This window comes from Pristis pectinata, chromosome 5, assembly GCF_009764475.1.
Source record: "Pristis pectinata isolate sPriPec2 chromosome 5, sPriPec2.1.pri, whole genome shotgun sequence".
Lineage (NCBI taxonomy): Eukaryota > Metazoa > Chordata > Chondrichthyes > Rhinopristiformes > Pristidae > Pristis > Pristis pectinata.
The window spans coordinates 45190101-45207509 of NC_067409.1; the positions used below are offsets into that span (position 1 = coordinate 45190101).

The 17409-nt window shown below is 40.8% G+C and overlaps 1 protein-coding gene across 1 annotated transcript in view; it reads right to left on the reverse strand.

Moving 5' to 3' along the window:
- The window catches only part of LOC127570235 (epidermal growth factor receptor-like), a 214400-nt gene extending 208845 nt beyond the window's left edge, over window positions 1–5555 (reverse strand). Inside the window, 1 exon segment of the mRNA XM_052015548.1 lies at window positions 5325–5555. Within this exon segment, the coding sequence (XP_051871508.1) occupies window positions 5325–5412 (88 nt within the window). The 5' untranslated portion in view covers window positions 5413–5555.
- Between the last annotated feature and the right edge of the window lie 11854 nt (window positions 5556–17409).

Sequence of the window (17409 nt, forward strand, 5' to 3'; positions counted from 1 at the left end):
TGGGCTGCCACAGGAATCAGCACTGGGACCTAACCTATATACAATCTACATGAGTGAATCAGATGAATGGATAGACAACATTGTAGACAAATTGATAATACAAAGTAGAAAAGTCAGTCATGAAGAGGATGCAAGGAATCTATAAAACTATATAGATAGGTTAAATGAGAGCCAATAATTTGGTAGAGTACAATGTGGGGAGATGTGAAGTTATCCACTTTGGTAGCATGAATAGAAAAGCAGAATAATTGTTGAAATGAATTGAGATAGATTTTAAGATTGTCGTCCAAAGGGATCCAGGTCTCTTTGTAAACACAGCAGGAAAAGTAACATGCAAGTACAGAAAGCAAATTAGGAGGGCAAATGGAGTGTGAGCCTTTATTGCAGAGGGAGTGGTGTATAAAAGTACAGAATTCTTGTTAAAACTGCATATGGTATTGGAGAACCATTCTAGTTTGAAGTTGCCTAGATCAGTTGGGGGGGGGGGGGGGGGGTGGTGGGTACTTGGAAAGAAGGGTTGAGTTTATGAGAAGATTAAGCAGGTGACTCATACTCTTTGTAGAGTTTAAAAGAGGGTAATCTCTTTGAAACACATACAATTCCAAGAGTGTTTGACAAGGTAGATTCCGAAGGAATGCTTCCCCACCCCTGCCCCATGGGGAAATCAAAAAAAATCAGCAAATACTTTCAGAATAAAAGGGTGTCTGTTTTAGACAGGTGGGTAGTGAATATTTGGAATTCTCTACCCAAGAGTTGTGGTGGTTAAAAAGTTGATATAGATGGATATTTGGTTCACATGGGAAAGATGTGGGGCTCAACAAGAGTAACAGGAAAAGTGAAGGGCAAGATCTGCTCAACTACAATCTTCTTTATTGGTGGAGCTGGCTCAAGGGGTGGTAATGGCCTAACTCTGCTCCTTTTTCTTATGTTTAGACATCCTTGTGATACAATTTGTGTACAGTGACAAGTCAGCACAAGATGTACGAGGGGTCCATGAAACAATTATCACTCCTCCAACCAGAAGCTAATAGCTTGGTGATAACGCATCTTCAAAAAGCTTAAACCTATATTAAAACTGAATTGTATAATAATTGAATGTGGAAGCACATGTATTCAGAAAAAGATTTCTTTAAAAAATTGATAGTGTTGATCTAAATCATATAATGCAAATGCACAACCTGGCATTAATCACTAAGGAAACATTGCTTTTAAGTTATAAATAAAATAAACTAACCACTTAAATTGATTCAAAATTACAACAATTGCATTGTTATTGTCTGACCCAAATGATCTTTTACTGAAATCCTACTTCTAACTAATCCACTTTACTGGAAGTTTGCTGCTGCAGTTAAACAGACCAGTTAGAGCAAGCACTTGGCTCAATCAGGACATACTTGGACAAATTTCTACAAAGTCATAACTGGTCTTTATGCCTTGAGTACATAAAAGCAGACAATGCTTGAAACACTCAGGAGGTCAGGCAGCAACTGAAGAGAAAGAAACTGAATTAATGTCTCTCCACAGAAGCTAGTGAAAATTTGCAGAATTTTCTATTTTAGATTTCCAATTTACATCTAAAGTACTGGAATATACATATATAGGAATCAGACTTCAGTCACAGAATTCCTGTTTAGATCACAGATGACTTGTACTGGGCACCATACCTTTGGAAAGATATTTTGACCTCAGAGGGTTCATTTGGACATGCAAGAATGCTAACTGAATGCCAGGTGTTCAGTTACAAGAACAGTTTACAAAACTAATGTATATTCTGGAAATTGGAAGATTATGGGGTGACTTAGTCCAAGATATTAAGGGGAAAGTAGAGAAACTATTTCTGCTGGTTTGGGAGTCTAGAAAAGGGAGTACAGTTTCCAAAAGATAGACAATCTTTCAAGAGTGAAGTTAGGAAATACACCTACATTCAAAGAGTGGTAGAAATCAACATTGTCTTCAGCAAATTAATGTCAGTAAATTAAAGTGTAATTGTTTACAAATCTGAGATTTTTGTTAATCAAACATATCATAATACTTGGAGAAAAACTGAACACAGAACAATGACCTTAGCTAAATAGGCTTCTCCTGTTACTAATGTACACAAATGCATTTCCATTTAAAACATAGGGTTTTTAATAGATTTGTCAAACACATTCTGTATCTGAAACAACCTTAAGTAATATCCATTTTCATAGATGATATAACAAGTGAGAGTGTTATGCTAATATTGCCAGCTGATGACACCTTGTCAATAACTACCAATATATAATTAATACAAATATAAAACTGCTGAAAATATTGTTGAAAGTAAGCCAGCCTTTGAGATCAAATGTTTGAAAAGCTGGAAATCCATTAAATGCCAGTGCAATCAAACTATGCAGTATTTTTTCCTTTTCATCATAATCTAAGTTCTTCTAAAGTGTCAGGATTAATTATATACCACCACACCTGACATTTCCAATAACTAAACTTTTCTCCCCTCTAATGATGGCACAACAAGCAGCATCAACAAATGAAAAATACTGTATTTTTCAGAAGAAGCAACATTACAAATTAGGTAAAATTAGATGATTGCTCAGGAAAAAAGTCACTTCTAGAGTATACATTTATTCTGGAAAGGAAGACTGATAATAGAATTGTTAAACTTACCATAGAAGTCTGATAATCTGGCACTTCTAGGATTTTATTGCCGACTCACAGATCTTTCAATATGCCAATACACTTTAGTGCACTTATTTTAAAATTTACACAGTATTATAATAAACCTGGTAGGTTTAAATGGAGTGCAAGAAATAAGACAGAAGGCCCCAGTGAGCCAGATGCTGAACCAAACCATTAGGATTCCCGAATAGTCAGATTGCAGAGTTATTGGAGTTTGTCTGGTTTTGATGACAAAGCCAATGTAATAAAGCTGCAAATATTAATAACACATGATGGTAAACAGAATGGTGCATTGGGTTTCTACCAGTGGGCCAAGTTCAAATCCAGACCTGGACAACGGATGAAAGACTTTTGCTTGCTGTTGGGGTCTCTATTTTCAATCAGCCTTGACAGTTTTATATTCTAATGGGGAACTATAAAATTGCTGCAAGACACTAAGCTGGCAATTTCTTTCAGAAGAACTATGGAAATTGGATTGGTAAAGAAGGTTTACTGATGGGATAAGCTATTTAAAAGGGTATTATTACTCCATATTCTCTAGAAGAGAGGATGCTGCCTAAAAAGTTGTACACAGGTAGGCCAGAAGAACAAAGGGACCATTCAGCTTCTCAAACCCATTTCATCATTCAGTTTTATCATTGCTGATCAATAATCATACCCCCATCCTACCCTCCTTTATCATGGAACCTTTAATACCCTTGATAACAAACACTTTAAGTAGTGGTTTTGAAATCTTCAGTTGACCATATCTCATTCCCTCCACCACCACCCCATACCTTTGTCAAAAAGCAATTCCTGACAGGAACATTTCAGGTCTGAGCCACTTAACTTTGTTTCTCTTTCCACAGAAGATGCTTGACCCAAGTGTCTCCAACATTTTCTGCTCCATGCTTCCAGTGTTTGCAGTTTTTAAAAAGAAAATTGTCAGCCCTGAATGGCCTGGCCCTAATGTTAAGGTAACCAACAGAAATAGCTTTTCTTTATCAAATCCTTTAATCATTGATAACACTTTTGTTATACCTTTTAATCCTCTATCATAAACAGATCATAAGAATCTTTGAAATTTACCCCCGTAATTTAATTTATTTTGTCTCAGATATGAATTGGAAGTACATAGAGATCAGCGATACATGTTCAAGTTGCTTGCACACAGGATCACTGGCAAGCTTTTATGGATTTGAATGTAACAGTTGTGCTCAAGGAAAATCATCATTTCTGTCAATAAATGCAACCAAGTGCAATATTTTCCTTCTGAGAAGTGTCTTTGAATTTGCTTCAAAATAAATTGCAGTGACATTACTGGAACCAAGCACTTTTTCCATTGAACACCTTACCTGATTGAGATGTTTGGTATGTAAAGGTCATGGAAGGAAAGTATTTAACTTTCTAGCACTATTTCCTACATTCTGATCAGGACAGAAGAGCAAAATAGCTGGCTTACAAATATATGATTCACTGCTGTGGAACAAATCACAGAGCAACTATATAATCACTGAAGTTACTTTGCAAAGTCTCTCCTATGCTGACAGAATAAACTAGAGTCATCCAGAATTAAATAACTGGTTCCTTTAGCCTAGTTTAAAATTTTGAATTCACTATTTTAACTAAGTGGAAGGAAGAATATTCTAAAAGATGCCACCAGTCAGATCATGAAAGCACAGGTCAGTGAGGAATGATAAATTATTGCCATCTTTCTGTGGCACTTTGCTCAACTTTCAAATTCAACTGCGCTGTGACAATTATTCATCATGCTGATGAGACACCACTGGACAGTGGGTTGTATGGAGCAGAACACAAACCAAGAAGCTGTCACTGCAGATGCCATATCTAATTCTAGAGACCATTCATTGCATATATTAACTTAAAAATGTAAAGGAATGTTTCATTGGAAATGCAACTTATCTTCTTTCCAAACGCTTTCTGTGGAACATCAATCAAGATTACACACCCTAGCAGATTTACAGTTATTTACAGACGTTAAAAAAGAAAACTCAAATTCTTGGGGTGTTAACAAGAAAGGCAAGTCACATTCTTGTGCACAATTGCACAATCTTTACCTGCAATAACCCGTTGTTAGACGGGACACCTAATGCTTCAGAAATCCATCATATGCTTGGGAGCTACGTTGCAGGTAACAACGCACCGAATTATAAATTTAGTTATAAAAAGGTGGGAGAAATGTGTGTACTCTGCAATGCGAGGAAGCAAACGTTATGACCCCACCCCCGCCAGAAGTCCCACAACTCAGCTCCTTTCCTAAGGAGTGAATTAGAGTTTAAAAGTTCCTGAGCAAACCAAGGGCTGCGCTCTGTGGAAAAATTACACATTATTCGGTATCAATTTAAATCACCCAAACGTCAAAACATTTGAAACAAAGCTGCCCAGTTCTGCCTGGTAGGAGAGTGTCTGGGGGTGGGAATGATAGCCTACAGTCACTGGAAGTCCCCGGGAACACAGCGCAGAGTCCGGCGCTGGTGGTTGCGAAACCCGGGAACACATTCCTGCACTCGGGCACCACGCTCCTCCCCCCGCAGACCCTTTTCCCTTCTTCGGACTTTTCGCCCCGAGAAGGCTCATCCAAAGGGGGGGGGGGGGGGGGTGTCTCCCAGGAAGAGGGGCGGTCTCGGCGGGCACTGCTCTCAAAGTTTCCCCAGCGTGGTTCTTACCTTCCCTGGACACGGACAGGCTGCCGAGGCTCAGCAGGATGAGAAGCCGGAGCGAGCCGAGGAGCAGGGACCGCAGCGAGCCACTCATCTTGTGCCTACTTCAATCGCGGCGATATCCCATACCGAGCGGGGACGGGCTGCACGGACGCTGACTTTGTGCTCCTGCCTGTGGATCTGCGCCTCCCTTCTACCCTCCAGTGTCAGCCTGAACCCAGCTCTCAGCCTGACGTCATGTCGCTGGGAGGAGAGAGAGAGAGAGAGAGAGAGAGAGAGAGAGAGCGCACACACACAGGTGAGGTTTGAGTCTCGCTGGGTCCTAAACTCCGCCTGACACCTTCCCCCAACCTCCTCCAGATCACCCCCAACAGCTCCAAAGCACGACAAATAAACCCGGCACCCCACCAACACTTCGTGAGGGTCGGGACTGAAGTGCACATTTGTTCGCACGGCCACTCATTTCTGGTCCAGCTCGCCTGATACTTCTATTATAACCTGACCTACCCGGGGAGATGGGTCTGACAAAGTGCATGTGGCCGTGCACACAGAACGTCTTCTTCCTGGGGCAGCCCTTCGCGAGCGAGGACGATTTGTTTCTATTTCATTTGGTGGTTAATGTAAACTTGTTCTTAACGCTAGGATACAAGTGAGAGGAGGCAGATGCCTGCATGGACTACTGAGTCGCCAGGTGGTATCAATGCCAGCATCTTGTGGATAAGGCATAGGCGATCATACCTATTCAGAGACAGTCTTTTGAAAACTGCCACAAATACCTTCTCGGCACAAGTAGTGACCTTACCTTTATTGTGAGAAGTGAGGCAAGAAGACATATCTGGGTGAGATTGGTGCTCACTGGTCATAAATGTTAAGCAATCCAAGTATAAGTTTGCTCTCCTTGAGTGGGAGGAGGCAGTGGGAGAGAACAAGTCCACTCCATATTTTTTAAATCCATTTTTCAAGACCATTAACAAGATCAGCATCATTAACAAGAGCAGCATTTATTGCTCATTCCAAATTTCTCTTGATAAGGTGGTGAGCTACCTTCTGGAACTTTTGCAGTGCACCAGATGAAGGTTCAAGTCCGTAGTTCTCTGAAAGTGGCAACACAGGTACATAGGGTGGGGGGGAAAGGCATATGGTATGCCTGCTCTTATTGCTCAGACAATCGAATATGAAAGTTGGGAGGTTATGTTGCAACTTTACAACACTAGTTAGACTACACTTGGAGTATTGTGTGGAGTTCTGATTGCCACAGTAAGGGAAGGATGTGGTTACAATGGAGAGCAGAGGAGGTTCACCAGGATGTTGTCTGATTTGGTTATGGTGAAAAAGATTGGATAGACTGGGCACATTTTCCCTGGAGACTGAGGGGGTGACCTGATAGAGGTATACAAAACCACCAGAGGCATAGATAGGGTAGATGATAGGGGTATCAAAAACAGGGGTTTAAGATGAAAGGAAGGGATTTTAAGCAATCTGATTTGAAAGTTTTATTAAAAACACCAAGAGTGGTTGATATCTGTAAAGCACTGCTAGTGGAGGTGGTAGAATCAGATACAAACACTTTAAGAGACATTTAGTCACTTGAATAGGGAAGGTATAGAAGGATACAAATCTAATGAAGCAAATGGGATTAGTTTAGATGGTCAGAAAAGTTGGCATAGATGTGGTGGGCTAAATAGTTCTCATTTCTGGACCTTCATTTGGTGCCAAGTTTCTCAATCAGGTTAGATGTTTAATGAGAAAGCAGTACTTGTCCCAATAATGTTATTACAAAGACTTCTCAGCAAACAGATTTTAGGGAGGTGGGGGAAAAGGTTAAAAAGCAGGACCTCAAAGCTATAGTTCTGGGAGTAATTCTGAGACTACACCCAAGAAACACAGAGGATAGAGCAAGTGAATGCATGACTGGAGAGATGGTGCAGAGACAGTTTTGGATCTATGACATCAGGACTTATACAAGTTGGATGGGCAGGTTAGCAGGACCAGGACTGAATGCACACAGGGGCATCATCTGAGTGTTTGCAGGAAAGTTAAAAATAAATTGGTGGCAGATGTGGGGTAGGTGAGAGAGGTGCTGATAGAAAGCCACAAGGATGGTCAGGAAAGAAACAAAGTGGAACTCAGATCTTAGAAATGTAGTAAGCAAGATAATGTAATAGAAAAAAGCAAACAGCAAGGAGTATCAGAGCAAAGAAAAATACAGAAAGGCCAAAATTAAAAGGAACAATGCTGAATGCATTCTGCATCCATAACATGGTGAATGAATTAGCACAAGTATGATCCAATTGCAGAAACATGGCTGCAGGATGACCAAAGCTGAGTACTAAACCTTCCACAGTATTCAGCACTTAGGAAGGAATAGCAAGAAGAGCAAGTGGGGCAGTGCTGGAATCAGGTTAGAAGGAATTTTGGCTCAGCCAACTGTGGCAGTGAATTAGAATCAGTTTGTGTAGAACTAAGATGCAATGGGGCAGAAAGTATTAGTGAGGGTTGTTTATAGTCTTCTGAATGGTTGTAGAGTCAGTCATGAAGTTATACAGAAGTTAGACAGCACAGAAACAGGCCCTTCACCCATCTCATCCACACCCACCAAGGTGCCTCCCTGAGCTTGTCCTATTTACTTTTCCTGTACATGTCCAAAAGTCTTAAATATTTTAATTGTACCCAGCTCTACCACTTCCTCTGCCAGCCTATTCCATATAACACCACCCTGTGTGAAAAAGTTGCCTCTCAGGTCCCCTTTAAATCTTTTCCCCTCTCACCTTAAGCCTATGTCCTTTAGTTTTAGTCAAGTCACTATTGTCATTCACCCATATGCTATAAAAACACATGGAGGAACAAAATGTCATTTCCTCCTGACTCTCACAACAGACAACATACATTAAACAGAAGACAGGCTCCCTTGCCTAAGGAAAAGGACTGACCATCCACCTTATCTATGCCCTCATGATTTATAAACCTCTATAAAGTTGCCCCTCAGTATCCTTCACTCCAGGGAAACAGTCCCAGTTTATCCAGCCTCTTCTTACAACTCAATCCTCCAGTCCTGGCAACAACCTTGCAAATCTTTCCACACCCTCTCTAGCCTAATCACATCCTTCCTATTGTATGGTGACCAGAACTGCACAATGTTCTAGGTGTGGTCTCAACATCTTGTACAGCTGTAATATGACATCCCAACTCTTGTACTCAATGCCCTATCCAATGAAGGACAAGGTGCTATGTGTTCTTCACCACTATCTCCCCATGTTGCCACTTTCAGGGAAACTATGTACATGTACCCCTAGGTCTGTGTTTTACAACACTCCCAGAACCCTGCCATTCACTGTGTCCCCTGCCCTGGTTCATCTTCAAATGCATAACATTGCACTTTTCAGATTTAAATTCCATCTGCCATTCCTTTGCCCACTTTCCCAGTTAATCTCGATCCTTTTGTAACCATAGACAGTATTCTCTCCTTCTCTCCTCCCCCCCCCCCCCCTCCCACCCCCCCCCCCCCCCCCCCCCCCCCCCCCCCCCCCCCCCCCCCCCCCCCCCCCCCCCCCCCCCCCCCCACTGTCCACCATACCACCAATTTTGGTGTCATCCACAAACTTAATCATGTCGCCTACATTCTCATCCAAATTACTAAATACATGACAAACATCAGGGGACCCAGCACTGATCCTTGTGGTACAGGCCTCCAATCTGAAAACAACCCTCCACTACCACCCTGACTCCTTCCACCAAGCCAATTTTGTATAAAGTTGGCTAGCTCACCCTGAATCCCATGTGATCTCACATTCTGGACCAGCCTACCATGCAGGAGCTTGTCAAAAGCCTTGCTAGAATCTATGTAGACAACATCCACCACCCTGCCCTTGCTGAGCCTCTTGCTCACTGCCTGAGCTTCTACCATTTACAGAATGGAGTCGCTAACTCACCTCACATAGCAACAATCCTTTCACTAAGCAGCCAACTCAGCCTGGGTCTCTTTCAGGCCACCTAGCTGCTCTGTGAACAGCAAAGAGTTCGTAGACACCGTGCTCTTTTCCAAGACCTGTGCAGTTTCTTCTACCACAGCAGCACCATCTGATTTGATTGAACTGACCTATAACAGCACCGTGTTGAGCTTCTCACCTTCCATTTCTCCAGTGGATTATGGTTGTGGTATAGTCTTTGTCCCAACAATCTGGCAAATTGGCTGTCTGGTATTATCTTGGAGTCCTCTTCTGAACTGCTCACCACTAAGGGCTGCAAATACTCCCATTGTTCAGAAAATGCTAGATAACCATTCAAATTATATATACATAGAGTTTTTGCTACTGAAGTTGGCTATCCTATGTTGGAACATACCAATATAGTCTAAACAGCTGGCTTCTTTTAGATTGTGTCCCATAACTTGGCTCTCGATCTCATGGTGGTCTCCCTAGCTGCTTCCAGCTATACAAACATAAGAGAATAAAGACAATTATTTTAGTTTGTTGTGAGGGGGCAGTTTCTATCATAAACAGAAACTAATAGAAGTGCATATCTGCAAACAATATTCCTTTTAGGAAAATATAAAAGCTGCACTGATCACAGCTATTACTTACGAATCATTTAAAAAAGTATTCACACAAGTTCTTTCCTTTGTGCTTGCCTTGAGTTCATGATCCAATGTGAATCAATGTAATCTTTAGCTCGTTTATACTTTACAGACTTAGATATAAACCTTCACTTATCTGAAAAGCATATTCATGGATCAGAACTGAACTTAATGAGAATTATTGAATAAAGTCTAGGAATGTCAGAACCAGCTTTAAAATTAATCAATACCTGAAGAGTTTGGGCATTGACTTGTTTAATAAGCTAGGTGGTAAATTTTTCAAAGAAATAAAACATAATAGAAAGATAAAATTTAACTGTTATACTAATGCAAGGAATATTTGATCTAACATTTTGCAATTAAAACAGCTCTTGGAAATAATGCCTATTAATGTTGTTACTGAAACATAACTCCTATGGATAGCAAACGATTCTCAGGACATACAGGTTTTAAGTATACCTAAAGTGAGAGCTGTTACTTGCACTCACTAGTAAGCTGAATGTGAGTGCAGGACAAGAATTAACAACTGCAATTGACTGGATGTTAGTAATGCCAATATATTTAAAGGCTGAAGAGGTGAATGGTGATCTCTAAGCATAGAACATTACAGCACAGTACAGGCCCTTTGGCCCACAATGTTGTGCTGACATTTTGTCTTGCTCTATTATCTATCTAACCCTTCCCTCCCACATAACCCTCCATTTTCCTATCATTTGTGTGGCTACCCAAGAGTCTGAAATGTCCCCAATGTATTTGCCCCCACAGCCTCTACCAGCAGTGCATTCCACACACCCACCACTAAAAAAAGTTACTTCTGACATCCCCCTTATACCTTCCTCTAATCACCCCAAAATTATGCCCCCTTGTGTTAGCCATTAACAGGTAAGGGAATCATCAGGGAACATAGCATTGTTCAGTGAGATGTCAACATTATAATGCTAAAGTGGCAGGTCAGGCAGAAGAGTATTCAAAGAGTTTCTTTCTGAACCTTGCATTCAGAACAAATACTATTGTTGGTGCTATCTCAGATTTATTACTGATGTTCCATAAGACCTAGTTAATGTGGAAATAAGTGAACAGTAAAGCTGCAATTTTATCCAACCCATCAAGCATGCATAGGGCAAGAATGATTGGTGTCATTTTCCTGATGCAATTGCATCTGTTGCCATTTTTGCAGTGGTGTTCTTAAGTAGGAGCCAGGTGAGCTCCTCAAGCCTTTTGCTCCTTTATCACCCTCAAACATTTGTCACCATCACAGGTGCCATCATTCTTAGCTTCTTTTGCAATGGAGCAACCGTCAAAGGAAGAGAAGCAACTTTCAGTAGGCCGGAGACCAGCTTCTTTGAAGAACCCAGGTGAAGAGGACTGCTTTTTGTAACCTTCGCTCAATGCAAATTATATATCCCAAGGACTTGTACTATGCATCTCTGGGAATGCTGTTATGGACCTCTGCAGCATCCTGCTACAAGAACTGCTGTCTCCTGTCCCAGGAGGCCATAACTTTGCAAGTAGGTTCAAATGTCACAGCCTTCAACACATTTGCAAAAGACTCCAAGACTCATACATTAGACCTCATCCACCTCTCCTAGTCAGTAGCATATGACTATATCAAGCAAATCATAGATGCTCTTTTCCAGGAATGGCCAGTGAATCTTTCCCATTGGCCTCAGCACTAACTAGAGTGTTCATGTATTTGCAACATTGGTCAATTTCACTGGCTTCCAGTGTATCGTTGATTGCTCAATGATCCCACTGGGGTTCTGGGACATGGGCAAACATTCATAAATAGCAAGTGATTTTACTCCAATGTGTGGCCAGTGGCTGATCATAGAAATAGGGTTTATGGAAGTTTGTCACCATCCTTTAATACTGAGCTTTCTCAAGATAAATGAGCCAGAATAATTGCTTGTTATCTGGAATACTCTATGACATGACCAATGACAACCTTATCTCCTGAGCAATACAGAAATAATTAAAACCATGGGACTCAGAATAATTAGAGCACAACACAGGTATACTGAAGCAGGGATTCAGGTGTCCCAGCAGGTTTGTAGGGCCCCTACTCTGTGACCTGTGATGTCTCCACCATAGCAGTTGAGTGTTGCACATAACAGCTCATGAGCTGACCAATCCCCCTCTGTGGCTTACTGCTTTACTCACACTCTGCATCCCTGTGTGCACATAGACCTTTATTTGACCATCCAAACCATGTAGAGTGTCAGTGCCTGAGTTGGTGCCTGGGAAAGTTTGACAGGTATTCTCAGTAGGATGATGCTTCTTCATTGCTTCAGCAGGAAGAAGTCCTAACACAGAAGCACCTGGTGCAAGAAGAAAAATTACAGGAGTTAGAAAGGCTGAAGGTTAGTGTGTGGTGAGAAAGCATTCTGAAGTAGCCAAGCCTACCTCATACCAAGGTGAATGAAGGATTACAGGGGATATACCGATGCCTTGCTCTGGAATGCGGTCAGCTTTGTCTTCCTGCTTGTGGTTCTGCTGAGGTTACTGCTCCAGAGGCTTGTGCTGCTCTGCTCTAATGGCAAAATTGCCAATACCTCCCTCCCACATTCTCTGCAACATTAGTGGTTTTGCTTTGTAGAGAAAGAGGGGTGGGATTTAGTGGGTGTTAAGCAGGTATGTTGTACTGAGATTGTGCATACAGCAGGTACATTGTGAGAAAAGTCTCAGAAGATGGCAAGAGGATGGGGGAGTGATGAATCTAAAGGAAATGTGAACGATGAGGTAGAAAGTAATAATAGGAAGGGTTGATGGCTAAGTAAGTGGTTCCATTTGATAGTGAGAGATACACAAATTAAAGTTGAATTTGTTATGATAAACATATGTTGCAGTGTTCCCCTTATGATAGGAAGATGAATGATATGAAGGAGGAAGAGAACTGTTAAGAATAGTGGGATGGACTTTGCTGAGAGAGGTGGGAAAATGAACTGCTGCTCCCACATTCTGGGGATGGTGCTGGTTCCAATGATCTGAATTATAATCTTCTGTCTTATACCTAGCCAGGCCAAACGTGGCCCAAGTTAAAATTTAAGATTAAATTGTAGGACATAACAGAACAAAAACAATACAAGAGATGCAGGATCTCTAGAGAGTGTAAAAGTTAGAGATCCATAATGCAAGACATAGGAAAACTGAAAGAGTCAGAGTATTAGAGCACAAAACAGGTCATTCATAGCACCTGAATAAAATCAAAATAACAATGGTTAAGTATAAAATGTTTAAAGTGTACAAGGAAACAAGAAGCAATGAGAACTAAATTTCAGAATAACTAAACTACTAGGTGTATTCATAAACTTCATGTACACCTGCCTTCAATCATTTTGGCTCAAGGGCTTAATGCCAACATTGGGGTGAAGAAAAACTAAGAACCATATCAAAGTTTGAGGTTCAAATGGACTAAAACCGAAGGAAGTTGCTTGTTATATTTTAGGGTTCTGAAGTGGAAGGTCTGCACCTCAGGAATAGAGGAAAGTAAATGAAAGGAAAGATACATTAAACTAGAAATTATACTCCCATTAACACAAGGTATAAAAGTGCAGACATTGTTTTATGAGGTGTCATAAATGTTTATCTAAAACATACTGGGGCCTTAATCTTGTAGATGTCAGCTTTAGAAACGATGCATGCATTACAAATCTGGTTTAACTTTGATACTAATTAACTTAATTGGTAAATTAATAGTATAGAGTCACAGAATCATAGTGATACAGCACAGAAATAGGCCCTTCAGCCCAGCATATCCATACCAATCATTGTACCCATCTATACTAATCCATTTATTTACATTGAAAGGCATTTAATAACATTTTAAAGGCATTTGAAGTTCATGGAATTAATGTTGAATTAGCTGTGCAGTTTAAAGTCTTGTTTGTAGGCTACAGAGTTAATAATTAATGGAGAAGACAGTATCTATTGGAAAGTGATGAGTGAATATTTTAAAATCATTTTCCATTCAGTTTCATAAACATCAATTACTTCTTGATACTGTATATAATTTATAATATCCCTCACTGACTACATTGTGGCTAGATGTTGAATTTAAGAGATAACAAACAGTTAGAGGTTTCCAATGAATGTGGAGATATTATCCAAAAGAGACCACTTTACTATTAAAATGTACTCTGAATGTATTTAACAAACTGGCAGTAAACAATTTGTCCCAGAGTTGCATGGATCATCAGCAAAGCCATCTTTGCATTATTATGTGCAGCTGTGAACATCATTCAAAAGAATGTTGATGCATTGGAAGGAAGGCAGTAAAAGAGCAAGAATGATTCATGAGGAAACTGTAGAGGTGAACATTTTCATTTCAGTAGGAAAGATTAAGGACATGAAGCAAGTGTTTAAAATGCTGAGAGGCATGCAGAGCAGAACTATGATGAGATGATTTAGTTTGGATAATGGACTGAAATACAGAAAAAAAGTGAAATTAACAAGTTACCATCCACAAATTGCTGTGAATTAGATGCTCATATAAAGCTGTGTCAGTTCACCTGTGTTAAAAAGAAATGCACCATTGGCTCACATATGTTCATAGATAATCAGCTGAACCATTAATACTGGAGTAGCCTCCTAGTCTGTGTGGAAATAGCAATGCACCCATTACAATTACCCTTAGAATTATAACCAAGGCAGGGCTCTGGCTTCTGCTTACTATCCAGTGATTCCTTCTATACTGCTAACACTAATTGTCTCAGCTTATTCACTTGGGCAGGTGGTGATAATAGAGCTGCAAGATGACAGAAAATGATATTCCTACAAAAAGCTGGATGAATCTCTGATAGTAGAACTTGATGCAGGGAAAGATACTGATGAGGTTATGAAAGAATACAAGAACATAAATAGGAGCAGGAGTTGGCCATCTGGCCCATGCCACCGTTCAATAAGATCATGGCTGATCTGGCCATGGACTTAAATCCACCAACCTGACTTTTCCCCCCCATAACCCTTAATTCTCCTACTATGCAAAAATCTAACTGCATCATAAATATATTTAATGAGGTTGCCTCTGCTTCCCTGGGCAGAGAATTCCACAGATTCACTACTCTCTGGGAAAAGCAGTTCCTCCTCATCTGTCCTAAATCTATTCCCCCCAAATCTTGAGGCTATGTCCGCTAGTTCTAGTCTCACCTACCAGTGGAAACAACCTTCCTGCCTATCTTAGCTATCCCTTTCATAATTTTATACGTTTCTACAAGATCCCCTCTCATTCTTCAGAATTCCAGTGAGTATAATCCCAGGCAACTCAATTTCTCCTCATAAGCTAACCCCCTCATCTCCAAAATCAACTTGAACCTTCTCTACATCACCTCCAAAGCTAATATATCCTTCAAGCAAGGAGACTAAAACAGCACACAGTACACCAGGTGCAGCCTCACCAGTACCCTGTACAGTTGCAACATAATTTCCCTGCTCATAAATTTAATCCCTCTAGCAATGAAGGCCAACAATCCATTTGCTTCTTGATAACCTGTTGCACCTGAAAACCAACCTTTTGCGATTCATGCACAAGCACTCCCAAGTCCCTCTGCACAACAGCATGCTGCAAACTTTCACCATTTAAATAATCTGATCTTCTATTTTTCCTTCCAAAGTGGATGACCTCATTTACCAACATTGTACTCCATCTGCCAGACCCTTGCCCACTCATTTAACTTGAGTATCTCCCTCTGCAGGCTCTCCACATCCTCTGCACAATTTGCTTTTCCACTCAATTTAGTGTCATCAGCAAACTTAGATATACTACACTCAGTCCCCTCTTCCAAATCATGAATGTATAGTGTGAACAGTTGCAGGCCCAGCACCGACCCCCGCAGCACCCCACTCACCACTGATTGCCAACTGGAGAAACACCCATTTATTCCCACCTGTCTCTTCTATTGGAGAACCAATCCTCTATCTATGCAATACCTTACCCCCAACTCCATGCATCCCTATTTTATGGATGTCTTTTACGCAGCACCTTATCGAATATCTTCTGGAAATCCAACTATACAACATCTACCTGTTCCCCTCTACCCACTGCATTCATTATATCCTCAAAGAACTCTAGTAAATTTATCAAATAGGACCTGCCCTTCCTGAACCCATGCTGTGTCTGCCTGATGGAACCACCTCTATCCAGATGTCTCACTATTTCTTCCTTAATGATGCTTCAAGCATTTTCCTGACTACAGACATTAAGCAACAGGCCTATGGTTACCTGCCTTTTGCCTACATCTTTTTAAACAGTGGTGTGACATTCACTGTCTTCCAATTGCTGGGACCTGCCCAGAGAATTTTGATAATTATCACAAATGCCTCAACTGTAACTTCTGCCATTTCTTTCAGTACCCTGGGACACATCCCATCAGGACAAGGGGACTTGTCTACCTTTAGGCCTAGTTTTCTCATCACTACCTCTTTAGTGAGGGTGATTGTATCAAGGTCCTCAACTCCCATTGTGTCCATAACATCTTTGGCACGTTAGATATGTCCTCCACCGTGAAGACCAACAAGAGTCATTCAAGGCCTTGGCCATTTCACATTACCCAATATTAATTCCCCTTCTCATCTTCCAAGGAACCTACATTCACTTTAGCCACCCTTTTCCACTTTAGTAAAAGACTTTATAATTTTTTGTTTTTATTTTGTGCTAGTTTACTTTCGTAATCTATCTTCCCTCTCCTATTGCTTGCTTAGTGGTTCTTTGTTGCTTTTTAATGTTTTTCCAATCTTCTGGATTCCCACTACTCTTGGCGACTTTGTATGCATGAGCTTTTAGCTGGATGCCTTTTATTTCATTAGTTATCCAAGGCTGGCTCTCCCCACGCTTACTGTCTTGCTTTTGACTAGAATACACTTTGTTGAGCACTGAAAAACCTCTGAAAGTCTTCCACTGTTCCTCAACTGTCCCACCATATAGCCTGTGTTTCCAGTCTATGCTAGCCAACTCCTCCCTCATCCTGTTGTAGTCTCCCTTGTTTAGGCATAATACTCTGGTTTTAGATTGAACTATTGCACCCTCCATTTGTATGACAAATTCAATAATACTATGATCACTCTTTCCAAGAGGATCTCTAACTGCAAGATAGTTAATTTTACCTGTCTCATTGCACAGGACCAGATCCAAGGTAGAATTTTCCCTTGTAGGTTCATTAACATTCTGTTCAAGAAAGCTATCACAGATGCATTCTATGAAGTCCTCTTCAAGACTGCCTCAACCAACTGGATTCACCCAATCTATGTGAAAGTCCTCCATGATAATTACTGTTCTATTCTTACATGCATCAAATATTTTTTGGTTTATTGCCTGTCATTGTAATGTTATTGTTCGGTAGCCTATAGACAACTCTCACCAGTGATTTTCTCCCCCCTTTACTACTTCTAATTTCTATGCAGATGGACTCAACATTCTGCTCCTTAGATCTTATATCATCTCTCACTATCGCCCTGATCTCATTCTTAATTAAGAGCACTACCCCACCTCCATTGCCTTCCTGCCTATCCTTCCATATTACCTGA